This window comes from Phyllostomus discolor, chromosome 4, assembly GCF_004126475.2.
Source record: "Phyllostomus discolor isolate MPI-MPIP mPhyDis1 chromosome 4, mPhyDis1.pri.v3, whole genome shotgun sequence".
Lineage (NCBI taxonomy): Eukaryota > Metazoa > Chordata > Mammalia > Chiroptera > Phyllostomidae > Phyllostomus > Phyllostomus discolor.
The window spans coordinates 197,651,030-197,665,468 of NC_040906.2; the positions used below are offsets into that span (position 1 = coordinate 197,651,030).

Genomic DNA, 14,439 nt, shown 5'->3' on the forward strand with positions numbered 1-14,439 from the left:
AATTAAAATTAAAAATATCAAAAACTAAAAAGATGAACTGTGGCCAAAAGCGGTAAGAAGAGCAACCCCAGCTCTCTCGCCAATGCGCTGGGTTGCTGCCACACCTCCACGCAGCGCCTTCTGCCAAGAATTATGAGAGGTCCCTCGTGCGAACCTTTTATTAGCTCTGTCTCCGCCTCTCACCTCCTGGTCCAACCCGTTGTCAGAAGGTTGCTCCGCCCAACCCAAGGCAGCAAATCAAGGTCCAGACCGAACCGCAGCTGCACAAGTACAGGCCCGCTCTGTGCAGGACCCGCCCTCTGTGGTTACCGCATTTGGCTAAAGTCTTCAAATACACTGGTGACATCCTGCACCTTACAGAGGCGGTCCAGTGGCCAGAGACTCAGCGATACCACCTTAAGGACCTAGTCGGCTCCACAGCAGGGGTGGGCGATGGTGTGGACAGTAGAGAAAATCCCTGTCTTGCTCTTGCTTCTGCTACCGGACCCGGCTGCGCCCCGCTGTGAGTACGGAATGGTACCGGGCAGGCGCGTGGGGGGGGCGTGACACTAAGGCGCGGACCCAGGGGTGAACCGTCCCGCCGGGTGGGGTGCGGACCCCTCGGCCACCATCTCCCCGGGCGTCTTTCTCCTTCACGGTGTCTGTTTACTAGTTGCCCCTTTCCAGGCGGGAGGGGCTGTAATTCCCAGAGTCCACTGAGTGAATGGACGGGGAGGGGGAAGGGCAGAGAAGAGGGAGAGGAGCGCGCCGCGGGAGTTCCTGAGGAAGCCCCGCTCGATCCCCCGCCCCACGCGCCTGGAAAGCGCTCCCCGAACTCCCACCTGCCCCGCCGCCCTAACTGGGGCTTCGGAAGTGGGCTCCCCAGCCCCCCGCAAACGGCTGTGAACGGGACAGCGGACGTCCCTGAGGGTAGGGACCCCAGGGCGGCTGCGTGTCCCCACTCAGCTGGACAACCAACTACCCCAGCGGGAAACCCTCTTAGTGCCCCGAGCTCCCCTCGTCCGCTCGTCCGTTCTCCGCCCCCTCGTCCGCGGTTGCCGCGCTCCGGCCGTGCTCCTCAGTCTAGACTGAGACTCAGTCTAGTCTCAGTGTAGTCTCCCGCTAGACCGACAGGAGCACCTCCTGGGCGTGGCTTACCCTTCTGCTCGGAGCCCTGCCAGCATCATGGTACCACAAGCAGTTCCTCTAGTGAGTCACTGCTTCCTCCCCACAGAACACTTGTTACACACAGTTTTGCATCCTCAGAACACTCCTGTCCCCAACATCTTCCAAGTTTGAAGCGACCCGACTCCGTTCGCCAGCGGCACCTTAATTTCTCTTGTCTGAGGACACCCCACCCCCCGGCAAAACCCTCTGACCTAACCCACAAACCTAGAGCTGGAGGGAGAGAAAGATTTTTTTTTTAAATTTTGGCGAAGCATGCCCCTGGGAAGGACGCTTCTGCTGCTCTTTGCCCCCAAACCCACTTTTCCCGCCCACTGTGGAGGCAACGGCATGTTGAGGTCGTACACTCGCGTACAGGCAGGAGTCGACTCACATTTTTTCTTTTCCTTTAGATTTGAAAATGTTCACTCTGTTCTGAGTTATACTGTTATTCATGGTCATTGTGGATGTTGTTGTTGTTTAGTTTATTTAATTGAGGTTTACATTCAGTATTATTTTCTGTAGGTTACAGCACAGTGGTGAGACAGTCATATACTTTACAGAATGTCCCCCCGATGTTTCAAGTACCCACCTGGACCCATACAGAGTTCTTACAATCTTATTGACTACATTTTCCGTCTTGCACATTCATCCCCATGACTCTTCTGTAACTTCAATCTGTGCTTCTCAATCCCTTCCCCTGTTCACCCTGTCCCCCAGCCCCCTCCCATCCGGCGAGCATCAGTCTGTTCTCTGTATCTCTGAGTCTGTTTCTGTTTGTGTATTTCTGTTGTTCTTTAGCTTCCACACATGAGTGAAATCATATGGTGTTCTTCTTTCTCCGACTGACTTATTTCACTTAACATAATACCTTCCGGGTCCATCCATGCTGCGGCAAATGGCAAGATTTGGGGTCCTTTTCTATGGCCCACTAATATTTCATTGTGTAAATGTGTGTACCACACCTTTTTTACCCACTCATCTGTCGGTGAGCTCTCAGGGTGGTTTTGTATCATGGCTGTTGTAAATAATCCTGAGATAAACGTAGGGGTGCACACATTCTTTCAAATTAGTGTTTCGGCTTTCCCTGGACACACACCCACAGGTGGGATCACTGGGTCATCAGGCAGTTCCATCTTTAGTTTTTCGAGGCTCCTCCATACTGTTTTCTGCAGCGGCTGAACCAGTCTGCATCCCCAGTAACAGTGCATGAGGGAGGGTCCCCTCTCTCCACATCCTCGCCAGCACGGGCTTGTTGATTTATTGATGATTGCCGTTCTGACAGGTGTGGGGTGGCTTTCATTTCCATTCCTCGGATTAATGATGTTAAGCATCTTTTCATATTGGCCAACTGTATGTCCTCTTTGGAGTAGTGTCTTTACAGGGCCTTTGTTTATTTTTTAATGGGATTATTTATTTTTTTGGTGTGAGTTGCATGAGTTTCTTTCCAGGGTTGGATATTAACCTCTTGTCATATACAAATATATCATCAGCAAATATATCCTCCCATGAAGTGGGTTTTTTTTTTTTTCGTTTTGATGATGATTGCCTTTGATCATGCAAAAACCTTTCATTCTGATGTGGTTTCAGTAGTTTCTTTTTTTTCTTCTGTTTCCCATGCCCAGGGAGATATATCAAGAAAAACTGTTACTAAGAGAAATGTTTGAGATTTTACTGCCTATGTTTTATTGTTCCCTTGTGGAGTTTTATGGTTTTGAGTCTGCCATTTAAGTCTTTAATCCATTTTCAGTTAATTCTTGTATATGGTGTAAGAAGGTGGCCTAGTTTAATTTTTTGCATGTGTTTGTCTAACTTTCCCATTGCCATTTATTGAGTTGTCTCTCTTTACCCCACTGTATGTTCTTACCTTTTCTGTCAAATATTAATTGATCGTATAGGCACGGGTCTATATCCATGCTCTCTGTTCTGTTCCATTCATACTCTTGTTTTCATGCCAATACCATGATGTTTTGATTACTATGGCCTTGTAATACAGTTTTATCTGAGGTAGTGTGATTTCTCCAACTTCTTTCTTGTCAGGATTGCTGTGGCTATTCGGGTTCTATTATGGTTCAATACAAGTTTTGAGTTATTCTAGTTCTGTGGAAAACACCTCGAATACATGAATAGCAATTGCATTGTATCTACATATTTCTTTGGTCAGTGTGGACATTTTAACAATGTTAATTCTTCCGATTGATGAGCACGGGATATGTGGATGCTTCCACCTATTTGCATCATCTTCAGTGTTTTCTTTAGTGTCTTAAATTTTCTGAGTACAGGTATTTTTACCTCCTTGGTTACATTTATTCCTAGGTAATTTTTATGCAATTACCAATGAGAATGTTTTCTTACTTTCCCTTTCTGATAGTTCATTATTGGTGTATAGGAATGCAGCCAATTTTTGAATATTTATTTTGTATTCTGCAACTTCACTGAATTTATTTATCAGTTCTAGTGATTTTGATAGCCTTTTTAGGGTTCTCTATACACACTGTTAGGTCATCTGTAAATAATGGCAGTTGTGCTTCTTCCTTTTCAACTTGGATGCCCTTCGGGTTTTATTCTTGTCTGATTGCTATGGCTAGGAGTTCCAGTACCGTGTTGAATGAGAGCTGTAAAAGTAGATTTTCTTGTCTTGTTCTTCAGCTTCAGGGAAATACTGTTAGTTTTTCCTCATTGAGTATGAGGTTAGCTATGGGTTTGTCATAGTTGCTTTTATTACATCGAGATGTGTTCTCTATTCCTGCTTTGCCAAGGATTTCTTTTTATCATAAAGGGGTGCTGGACTTTGTCAAATGATTTTCTCTACATAGATTGATATAATTGTTTAATTTTTATTCTTCATTTTGTTGATGTGATGTATCACATTAATGACTCTGAATATTGTACTAACCTTGCAAAGAGGAATAAAACTCAATTGGTCGTGGTATATGATGTTTTTAATGTTTTACTGGATTCAATTTGCTAATATTTGATTGAGGGATCTTGTATCTATGTTTACCATGGACATTAGCCTATAATTTTCTTTCTTTATAGTGTTTTTATCTAGTTTTGGAATTAGCAATATGCTGGCATCATAAAATGAACTTGGGGGTATTCCCTCTTCTTGAATTTTTTTGGAGTAGTTTGAGAATGGTCGGTGTTAGTCCTTATTTGAAAATTTGGTAAAAATTTTCCTGTGAAGCCATCAGGTCCAGGGCTTTTGTTTCTTGGAAGTTTTGGGGTCTTTTTTTACTACTTCAGTTTCATTACTGATATTCAATTTGTTCAGATTTTCTATTTCATCTTGATTCAGTTTTGAGAGATTGTATCTTTCTAGGAATTTATCCACTTCTTCCAGGCTGTCCAATTTAGTGACATATAGTTGTTCACAGTACTTTCTTATAATCCTTCTATTTCTGTGATGTCAGTTGTCACTTTCCCTCTTGTATTTCTGCTTTTATTTATTTGGGTCCTCTCATTTTTCCTGATGAGTCTGGTTAAAGGTGTATCAATCTTATTTATCTTATCTTGCTTTTGTTGATCTTTTGTGTTTTTTCAGTCCATTTCACTTATTTCTGCTCAGATCTTTTTTATTTCCTTTCTTCTGTTCATGTTGGGCTTTGTTTGTTGTTCTTTTCCCAGCTGATTTACATGTAAGGTTAGATTGTTTATGTGAGATTTTTCTTGTTTCTTGAGGTAGGCCTGTAGTGCCATGAATTTCCCTCTAGACTGCCTTCCCTGTGTCCCACAGATCTGGGGTTGTTGTGTTCTCATTTCCATTTGTCTTGAGGTATCTTTGACTTCTTCCTTGATCTCATAGTTAATGCATTCATTGTTTAGCAACATGTTATTTAGACTCCATGTATTTGTATGTTTTTCGGTTTTTTCTTGTGACTGATTTCTAGTTCCATACCATTGTGTTGAGAGAGGATGCATAATATAATTTCAGTCCTCTTCAATTTATTGAGACTTGCTGTTTGCTTTAATATGTGGTCTTTCCTAGAAAATATTTGATCCTCACTTGAAAACAATGTATATTCTGCTTTTGGGTGAAATACTCTGAAATATCAATTAAATTCATCTAATCTGTTCTATCATGTAAGGCTGCTGTTTTCTTGTCGATTTTCTAACTAAAAGACCTCCCCATTGATATCAGTGGGGTGGTAAAATCCCCTACTATGACTGCATCATTGTCTGCCTCTCCCTTTATGTCCATCAGGATTTGCTGTATACATTTAGGTACTTCTGTGTTGGGTGCATAAATATTTACAGGAGTTATATTCTCTTGTTACATTGTTGCCTCTATTATTATGTAGAGTCTTCCTTTGTCTCTTACTGTAACCGTTTTTGTAACGTCTGTTTTGTCAGGTATAAGTATTGCTAGTCCAGCTATTTTTTTTTCAGTCCATATCCATGTTTCTCTCATACATCCGAGTTTCTCTCCCTCTTTTTCTCCCTTCCTTCCCCTGCCAGTGTAAACATATAATATCTTTCAAGAAAAACACGGAAAAAAGGACCTCATTTTCAGCAATGGCTAGATCATCCAGACAGAAAACCTACAAGGATTCGATGAACGTGAACCATACATTAGATCTAATGGACGTAACAGGTGTTTGTGGACCATGCCATCCAACAGAAGCATAATACTCGGCCTCGCCCAGGGTAGACAATGCAATAGGACACAGAACAAGGCTTAGCAAATTTAGGAAGATTGAAGCCATACTAACTGTCTCTTCCAATGACAATGGTATAAAACTAGAAATGAGCAGCAGAAAAAGAGCTGCAAAATCTATGCAATGTGAAAAATTAACGGATTCCTAATAACCACAGGGTAAAGAATTCAAAAGAGAAGTCAAAAATGTCTGAGAAACAAAGAGAACAGAACCACGACACACCAACATGAATGTCCCGGTAGTCTCTGCTTCCAGTGCACACCCACCCGAGTCAGTGGCCTTGTGGCTCTTTGGGAATGGACAGCAGGAGGCTTTGCAGTTGCTCTTCGTCCTCATTGACCTGGGCCTCTATTTCTAGTAACAGGCTGCAGATTTGAGAGGTGGCTCGGGTTCAGACAAGGACACAGGACCCAGACATTTGAACGTGTGGAGTAGGGGGTCTTTGTCTATTTCTCTCCTTTAAAGAGGAAAGGGCTCAAAAATGAGGACAGAGTGGGGCTTCATGGGTTCTCCCAGTCTCCATGAGCTAAGACTTCCCAACAGTCAGGGGCCACTGGGACTCTCACCTCCCTCTCAGAGTGACAAGGGTGTGAGTAGGGTTTCCCCATAGGGGTGGCTGAAGTCATCAGAGTGTTGCACCTTTGGGAGTGGCATTGCACCCATGGAGTCAGAGGTGGTTAGGCTGCATCTATTTGTCCAGATAAGTGAGCCCCAAACTTCAAAAGAACCCTCCTTTCCCATCCTGTTACTCTTAGTAAATTATGTCTTTCATCCTGAGGTATGTCTCCAATAGACAGCATGTATATGGGTCTTGTTTTCTTATCCATTCAGCTACCGTATGTATTTTTTGACTGGAGCATTTAAGCCATTTAAATTTAAAGTGATTGTTGATTGGTACATATTTATTGCCATTTTATTCTTTATAACTATGTTCCTATATTTTACTTTCTTCTCGTCTTAAAGAAGACCCTTTAACATTTCTTGTAATGTAGTTTGGTAGTAATGAATTCTGGTATAAGTCCATAGTAATCAAAACAGCATGATTCTTGCCTAAAAACAAACATATAGATCAATGGAACAGAATGGAGAGCCCAAAAATAATCCCACACATTTAGAGTCGATTAATATTTGACAAAGGAAGCAAGCATATACAATGGGCTAAAATTAATTTATTCAATAAATGGTGTTGGGAAAACGGGACATATACATGCAGAAAAATGAAACTAGACCACCTTTTTACACCACACACAAGAGTAAATTCAAAGTGGATCAAAGACTTAAATGTTAGACCCCAAACCATAAAATCATAGAAGAAAACATAGGCAGCAAAATGTCAGACACTGCCCGTATAAATATTTTATCAGATATGTCTCCCCAGGGAAGGAAAAGTAAAGAAAAATTAAACAAATGAAATTACATCAAACTAAAAAGTTTTTGTACAGCAAAGGAAATGATGAGCAAAATAAAAAGACAACTCACAGTATGGGAGAAAGTATTCAGCAATACATCTGATAAAGGGTTAATATCCAACATTTATGAAGATCTGTTATAGTTTCTATAGTCTTTTTCATGCTCACGAACTCTTCGATCAAGTTCTCACTGAGTTCACCCATTCCTCCCCTAAGCTCCTTGAGCATCCTGATAACCATTTTTTGAGCCTTTATCTGCTAGATTGCTAGCCTCCCTCTCATTTAGTTCTTCTCCAGAGATTTCTCCTGTTGTGGGGGACTTGTTTTTGTCTCCCCATTTCAGCAGCCCCTCTTTTTGTTTCTGTGTGATATGCAGATCTGCTCTGTGTTCCATGCTTGGGGGGTGGCCTTATGCAGTTGGTGTCCTGTGGGGCCCAGTGGCGCAGTCTCCTTGACCACGGGTGTTTCAGGAATGCCCCTTGAGTATGTATTGTGAGTCCTCCTGCTGACTGAGTGTTGAATGCTGTGGGCCCTTCCATGCAAGGAGTCGACCCTCAGGCTGGCTGCCTGTGAGCGTCGGCCCTAACCACAGAGTATGATCTGCTGTGCAGGTGCTGACCACACAAAGTGGAATTGGCTTCAGCAGGGCATGGTGCCTGCAAGATCTCCCTTTGATGTGCTGCTTGTGCAGCTAATTGGATCCTGCTCTGATGTCGCCTGAGGCTCATTCCTGGGTGTCTTGCCCTGGGGCCTCTCGGGACAGACTACAGTACAGTCACTGTCAGACGCTGCCTGTGACTGGCCCTGGGCAACCTGTGTGTAACTACAAAGCCATCCACAGTGTGTGGCTGCCTCTTCTGGGCCTGAGTCAGCCCGGCATCTCCACCCCAGGCCAAGGAGGCTGACTGCTTCACAGGGCATGAGCTCAGTAGAGCGTGAGCTCCCTGGCACTGGGCAACAGAGTCAGGAAGGCAGCGCTCTTGCATTGTCTTAGGCTGATGGCATAGGGAGAGGAGGGCTCCACTCAAGAGACATAGCCCCTGTAGTGTGGGGGACAGACCCAGCACAGGGACCATGGCTGCTGTCCCTTCAGCTCTCCCCCACCCCCACAGCCACACAACCCAGTTTCCTCTCACATGACTGTAGTCCATGCCAGCTGCCCTCTCTCCCCCAGCATCAAGGATGAGTTGCTGAGAACGGGATTTTGTGCATCGGACTTTTAGGGGGACTCCTGGGTATCTAGCAGAGTGGAGTCTCTCCCTGGCAGACACAATTCCTGCTGATTTTCACCACGGGGTGCTATGTGGGCTCCTCTTCCCAGCTCTGGAGCTCTGGGCCGGGGAGCCCAGGATGAGACACTCCTCCCGGGGCACCTTTGCAGCTGAGACAGCCCTCTGGTTCTCAGCAACGCCACATGGGTGTTGGGCCAGTTCTTTTCACACCTCCCGTCTTTTTTCCAGGCTTTATGTGCCTTCTTCTGTAAATTGCTGGTTATAAGACTTCTGTCTAGCAAGTCTTCAGTTGTTGATTCAGGTTGGTTTTCCTTTATTTTAGTTGTAATACCACTTTGGTCCTGGGAGGAGGTGAATGTAACCTCCACCCGCTTCACTGCCATCTTGGATCTACCGTCCTATGAACTTTTTCTACAAAGAGCAGATGGTGAATGTTATCACCTTGTAGGTCACTCTCTATGTGTGTCTATATGGGCCAGACACCTCCTCGTTTGTGATGGAAAAGCAGCCACAGACGACCTGCACATGAGTGAGGAGCAGATTTGGATACTGACATCATTTGCTGACACCACATGTAGGTGTCCCAGGTCTGGGTGCCCTGTCCCTTAGGAAATCTTCTCCCAGGGTTCCTCCAGTGAGTGTTGAAGATCCAGAAATGTGCCCTGTTTTGTCTGTGGCTTCTGGGTGGAGGGATGTGAGAGGACGTGGGCCCCACAGTTAGGCACCTCTGCTCCCCTCCTCTCTGCAGACTGGGTCCCTTGGTCAAGGGGACTGTGAGAGAGACTGCATGAAGCCATAGGTGTGAGAGCTCAGGGTCATTCTGGTGCAACACTTGTGGTGTCAAGACCAACATCACCTGCTTCCGCATCTCATTGGTTCCCAGTGACCCTGCTCATTTCAGTGCCTCAAGCATCCCTTCTGTCTTATGACCTTGGGCTTATGTGACCTAATGACACTGATGATGAGCAACTCCCAGAGTCCATAGCCACAGGCCTCTTCCCTACCAGACCCCAGCGCCCAACCCCCAGCCTCCTTAAATGGTGAGGATTTCCCTGCTGCAAATGACATGGCCTTACCTCTGTGCACTGGGGGACTGTGCTGTGACTCTTCAGTAGGGATGCCACGAAGTCCCCCAGTAGTAACGTGTCCTACCACAGATACCTCTAGTGCCATTGGTCTACTTATGGCCCTAGAACAAGGTCCAGCCACACGTGTGTATTCACGTACGGCCTGTCCCTGCTTTCACGCTACAACCGCAGAGCTGAGATCTATGTTTTACAAAGCCTGAAATTCCAGTAGACACCCCTCTATATAAAGTCTTTGGATAAGGCTGGCATTTAAATAGAGGTAGGAAATGATCACACCCCTGCAATGTTAGAGACATCTTATGATTTGTACTATTCTCTGTCATTTCCTCTAGGGTAAGATAACCTTTTTAACAATCTATTTGGAGGAATCATTTCTTTCCTCCAGTTTCACAAGTTTGTACTAGAATGTTCCTACTGTGAGGCCCTCATCCTACAAGTAATTCCCTAACACAATGGTTTTCTGTTCTGCGATATGTCCAGGCAATGTGCTATGACCACAGTGTTGGTTGCTGAACCAAATGACCCCAGTGTACACGTGTCTGTTCATTACCTGGGCCCCCGCCCCATGCACCACTGTAGTCACAGTGCCCCGGTGATATACCTGATCTCTGGGATGACATCCACTCACATAGTGAGTCCAATATGAGTGTCTGGTAGCTCCTGTTTTCCAGTGTGCACTTACTTGAGTTAAGGGCCATATGGTGCTTTGGGGAAGGCTGGAAGGAGTCATTGCACTTTCTGTCAACTTGCAGGTCCTTCCTGGTTGGAACCAGGCCTCTTCTTCTAGGGATGGGGTCCAGGTCAGAGAAGTTGAGAAGTGGCTCAGCTCTTAACACTCGGCCAAGGATCCGGCCTCTTCTTGGCTCACTACTTTTAGCCTCCTAATCATCCTTCTTGTGTTTTCGGTTAGTTCGGGTTTTTTATTGAAGTCCAGCACCCTCTGGGTTCAGTGTCCTTCATTTTCCCCTAGGATGACTACATTCTATGAGCCAAAGGGACAGGTTTCTGTGGGCCAGGCCCATGGCTGGCATCCCTACCTTTCTGCCATTTCAGTACTAGCAGCCTGCCTGCTCGTTGCAGTTGAGCGCCTATGCCTCACATGTATTTCGTCGGGATGTTTCATCTCCATTAGCACTGGGAGCCCATTTCTGCAATATCGTCTCCACTTCCTCATCCTTGCCATCAGAGATAGTCAGCACTGAGATTCTTGGTGATGCTGTTGCCCTTCTCACTACTGGGGATGGAAAATGTTATCTCTCGCCTTCTGGGTTCTTCTGACTGCTTCAATAGCTAAATTAATAGCAGACAGATTAATAGGTGAAAAGCACATTTTAATAAGATAGTATGAGAAGTTATAGAAATATAGAGCCTTTGAAGTGCCCTAAGTAGGCAGACTTTATACATTTCAAACAAGGAACAATAAATTGGTAGAGAATTGGGAAAGCCATCTGGGCTTGGAAGAGCGAATTAGACACGAAGCAAGAAGGTTTGATTGTACACCCCTCGTGGTTGTAAACTCTCTGTCTGTGGTGCTGCGAATGTCTGCCTACCTCCTGGTGCAGGGAGGGCCCATTTTCACATGACAGGTTCCTATCCTCCTTTCTGTGGGACCAAGGAGGGTCAGAGTGTCCTTCTTGCACCAGTTGTTTCTTATATAACTTTAGTTCAAAGTAATCAATATGTCCAAATGCCACTTTTGGGGGTGGCCTGCCTTGTACCCCGTCACCACCATGCATTCTGAATAAGCTTCATGAACAAAGAGTCCTTCAGGCCTTCCCTTGAGCACAGTTGGTGCACATTTTCTGGTTGTTCTGCCTCTTCATCCTCCACCCGTTCTGACATATGTATTTCTCTGAGTCTTTTAGTCCCTCCCTCTACTATCTGCCATGGAGCCTCCTAATATCCCATTCCATGCAGTGTAGCCCGCCCTTTTCCCAAGACCCAACCTAGTAGTGGGTCACACCCACCCCCAGGATGGTCCTAAATCCTGTGACCTACAGTTGTCCTCCCCTTCTCCATCATTGGATCCCCTGCCCAGCCCACTCCCACCATCCTCCAGCTTCCTCAGGAGCAGCTGCCTTTGTATTCTGCCACCTGCCCATAGGTCACTGGGCTAGGTTGTGACAGCCCTCTGTCACCAAAACCACTTCTCCTGTAGGCAGCCTGGCACATCCCTGTAGTGCTTACGGACTGACTGATGCTGGGTGTTGGCCCGCTGGGCACAGAGAGCACATGTCTGGAGACGGTGGTTCCCTGACAGGCAGAGGCCTGCTGGTCCTGCTCCAGCAGGGGAGGGGCACCAGCCTTCACCTGCTGATGGCAGGGACTGGGCAGGGTCAGTTCTCGGTCTGGCAGCCCAGCATTCAGAGGGAGGCTCTTGCTGCCATAGGGATGGGGCAGGGGTGCCTTGGGTCCTGTGTTTCCAGCACCAGCTGTCAGCTGAATTTTCCTTTGCAGGTGTGCCCTCTCCCTGCTACAAGTTCATCATCACTCCTAAGCCCAGCCCTGGACAATCATGGTGTGAGGTTCAAGGACAGTTGATTAGAGACACATTTTTCAGTTACACCTGTAGCAGCCAGAAGGTTGAACCCATCGGTCCCCTGGGGATGAGGTTGAGTGCCACACAGGCCTGGAATCAACTGGTTGAACATTGGAAGGACCTGGTGGAAGAGCTCCGCAAGGCACTGCTGGACAATCAACAAAATATTTCCAGAAACTATCGTAAGTTTGCACGATCCAGGGTAGAAGTAGAGCAGTGTTGCAGGGGTAGGGGACAACTGTGTTTATGTGAATATTGGAAGTTTATCGTACCCAAGAGGCCCAGCAGGCAGGGTGGGACACACAGGAGAGAGCGGGACCTGGAGACAGGAGGGGAGCAGAGGGCTGGGTACCAGGTGGGGACAGAGGAACTGTCACGACCCGAGGCTGACCTCTTTCCCATGGGGGTTGGGGACAGATCCTCTCTCCCTGCAGGGCAGCATGAAGTGTCAGCAGAAATCCAATGGACGCCCCAGTGCATTCTGGGAGTTTGGCTTCAATGGGCAGATGTGTCTCCACTTTGACTCTAAGGACAGACGCTGGACAGAGTTGAAGCCTGAATGTAGACCCTTAAAGCAGACACTGCACAGCGCCAGATACCTCCTTTTCGGGATCTCAGCTGGAGACTGTGTGAACTGGGTTAAAGAGGCAGAAGCTCTGGGCATAAAAGGTAAGTGCAGAGGGGATACTTGTAGGTCTCTGGAAATGGCATTGGCACTGTGTGTGTGCCTGCGTGTTGTGTGTGGTTTGAGAAAGTGATCCGGCCACAGTGGGTTTTTCTTTTCGTTAAATAACAGCCACAGGCATGTCCCACGTCTCCTCTTTCTTTCCCTTCTCCTGCTCGCCCTGCCCCGCCACCTCACAGAGCCGTGGACACTCACTGTGGGTTTCCCTGGGACCCGGCCGGGCGGGCCTCCTTCTGTCTTCGTCCTGTTCCTGGCGCTGTGCCCTCCTCTCGCATCACTTCTCTCTCCGTCTCCCCTGCACTGTTTCTGCAAATCCTTCATCCACCTCAGATGTCAGCTTCTGTGAGGACTGCTCTACCGCCTTCCTCACGTGTCACCTCCTGGTCTGTCACAGCAGGAGGGACTGGGTATGTTGTGACCCTGCTTCCCCCATTAGCTGCAGGAGCCCAAGGGGACAGGACCCATCTCCTCTGTTTGTTCCAACCCCAGGACCTGCCACAGTGGCTGCCACAGTAGAGGGGTGGAACCTGTCTGCATCGTAGGGTCACCTGGGTCATCAGGGCTGAGGGGGCGTCTCCTCATAAATGGGGTCTGGACAAGGCTGACACTCTGCTGTTTCCCTTGCAGCTGCACCAGACACGGCCCCAGGTCCAGCCACGCCACCCACAATTTCAGCCACACCAACCGAGGCTCCAGGTGCAGCTCTGTCCAAGGCCATGACCAACAGACCTGTCACCTCAATCATCCCTGTGATCCTCGCTTGCCTGACCATATTTGCTGTGTTCTGTTACAGTAACAGGTACAGGTGCCAGAACTGAGTGGGACGTGAGGGGCAGATGGCCTGCAGTGAAGACAGGGAGGGTGAATTCACACCATGCCCCTCCCTGAACCTTTCCCTCCTGGGAATGAGACTAGGATAATACGAGTTAAAACCCCTTGACTGCAGTCACATGGACAAGCTCAGCCCCCAGATCTGGTGTCTCCTCACTGTGGGTGCCAGAGGGACAGGCAGGGGCCCACACCAAGGCCTAAGGCCCGCTGGTGCTGCAGGGGTTTAGTGTTCAGTCCTGACTCAGAGTCTCTGTTGGGAGAGAGCGTTTGGGCCCAGGGCGGGTGGTGTGGGGACAGCAGGCACACAGGGCAGGGCAGTGCTCACATTCAGGTGAGAGCAGCATGGTGGCTGCATGGGATGTGTCCAGGGGACTATGCGGAGGGGACCTGGGTCTAATCCCAGGAAGAGGGTGGAAGGACTTACAGACACAAATCGAAAGCCTGGGGTTCAGAACCGTGCTCCCAGAGAAACAGGCTGCAGAAGTGCCAGTAAGGAGTTGGGCCAACAGTAAGGACTCTGAGGAGACATATAGTAAGGTTAGAGGAGGCCACTTCTCCTTGCACCCCTGGGATTCCTGGCTGAACGCTGGTGTGATCAGCCAGCACCCTCCAGAGCCCAATCCTGAGCCCCTGAGGGGCCCTGCCCTGATCAGAGGTAACAGGGGAGACAGGTAGAACTGACCATGAATGGATGGGGCAGGGCTGGGGCCATCATACTGAGAGCTACCTGTGCTGCTAGGTAAGGAGGCTGGGAGAGAAGGGAAAGGAGGGATGGTTGTCTGTGACCCTCCCCAAGGGAGTGAGGGAACAGGCCCTCCTGTCCAGCAGAGCTGCCACCAGTCAGTCCTTTAGGC

At 47.5% G+C, this 14,439-nt stretch overlaps 1 protein-coding gene across 1 annotated transcript; it reads left to right on the forward strand.

Moving 5' to 3' along the window:
* The first annotated feature begins 362 nt into the window (after positions 1-362).
* On the forward strand, positions 363-13,296 carry ULBP2 (UL16 binding protein 2). Its single transcript, XM_036022608.1, has 4 exons — positions 363-502; positions 11,988-12,251; positions 12,487-12,738; positions 13,244-13,296. Exons 1-4 carry the CDS (start codon positions 433-435, stop codon positions 13,294-13,296), a joined length of 639 nt encoding a protein of 212 aa, XP_035878501.1. The 5' UTR covers positions 363-432.
* The last annotated feature ends 1,143 nt before the right edge of the window (positions 13,297-14,439 follow it).

What these genes read in the sequence shown, in the direction of transcription:
- ULBP2 (XM_036022608.1), top strand. Translation starts at nt 433, where the DNA reads ATGGTGTGGACAGTAGAGAAAATCCCTGTCTTGCTCTTGCTTCTGCTA. An exon ending in GGACCCGGCTGCGCCCCGCT is followed by an intron (nt 503 to 11,987) that starts GTGAGTACGGAA and finishes TTTCCTTTGCAG; the next exon opens with GTGTGCCCTCTCCCTGCTAC. An exon ending in AAATATTTCCAGAAACTATC is followed by an intron (nt 12,252 to 12,486) that starts GTAAGTTTGCAC and finishes GGTTGGGGACAG; the next exon opens with ATCCTCTCTCCCTGCAGGGC.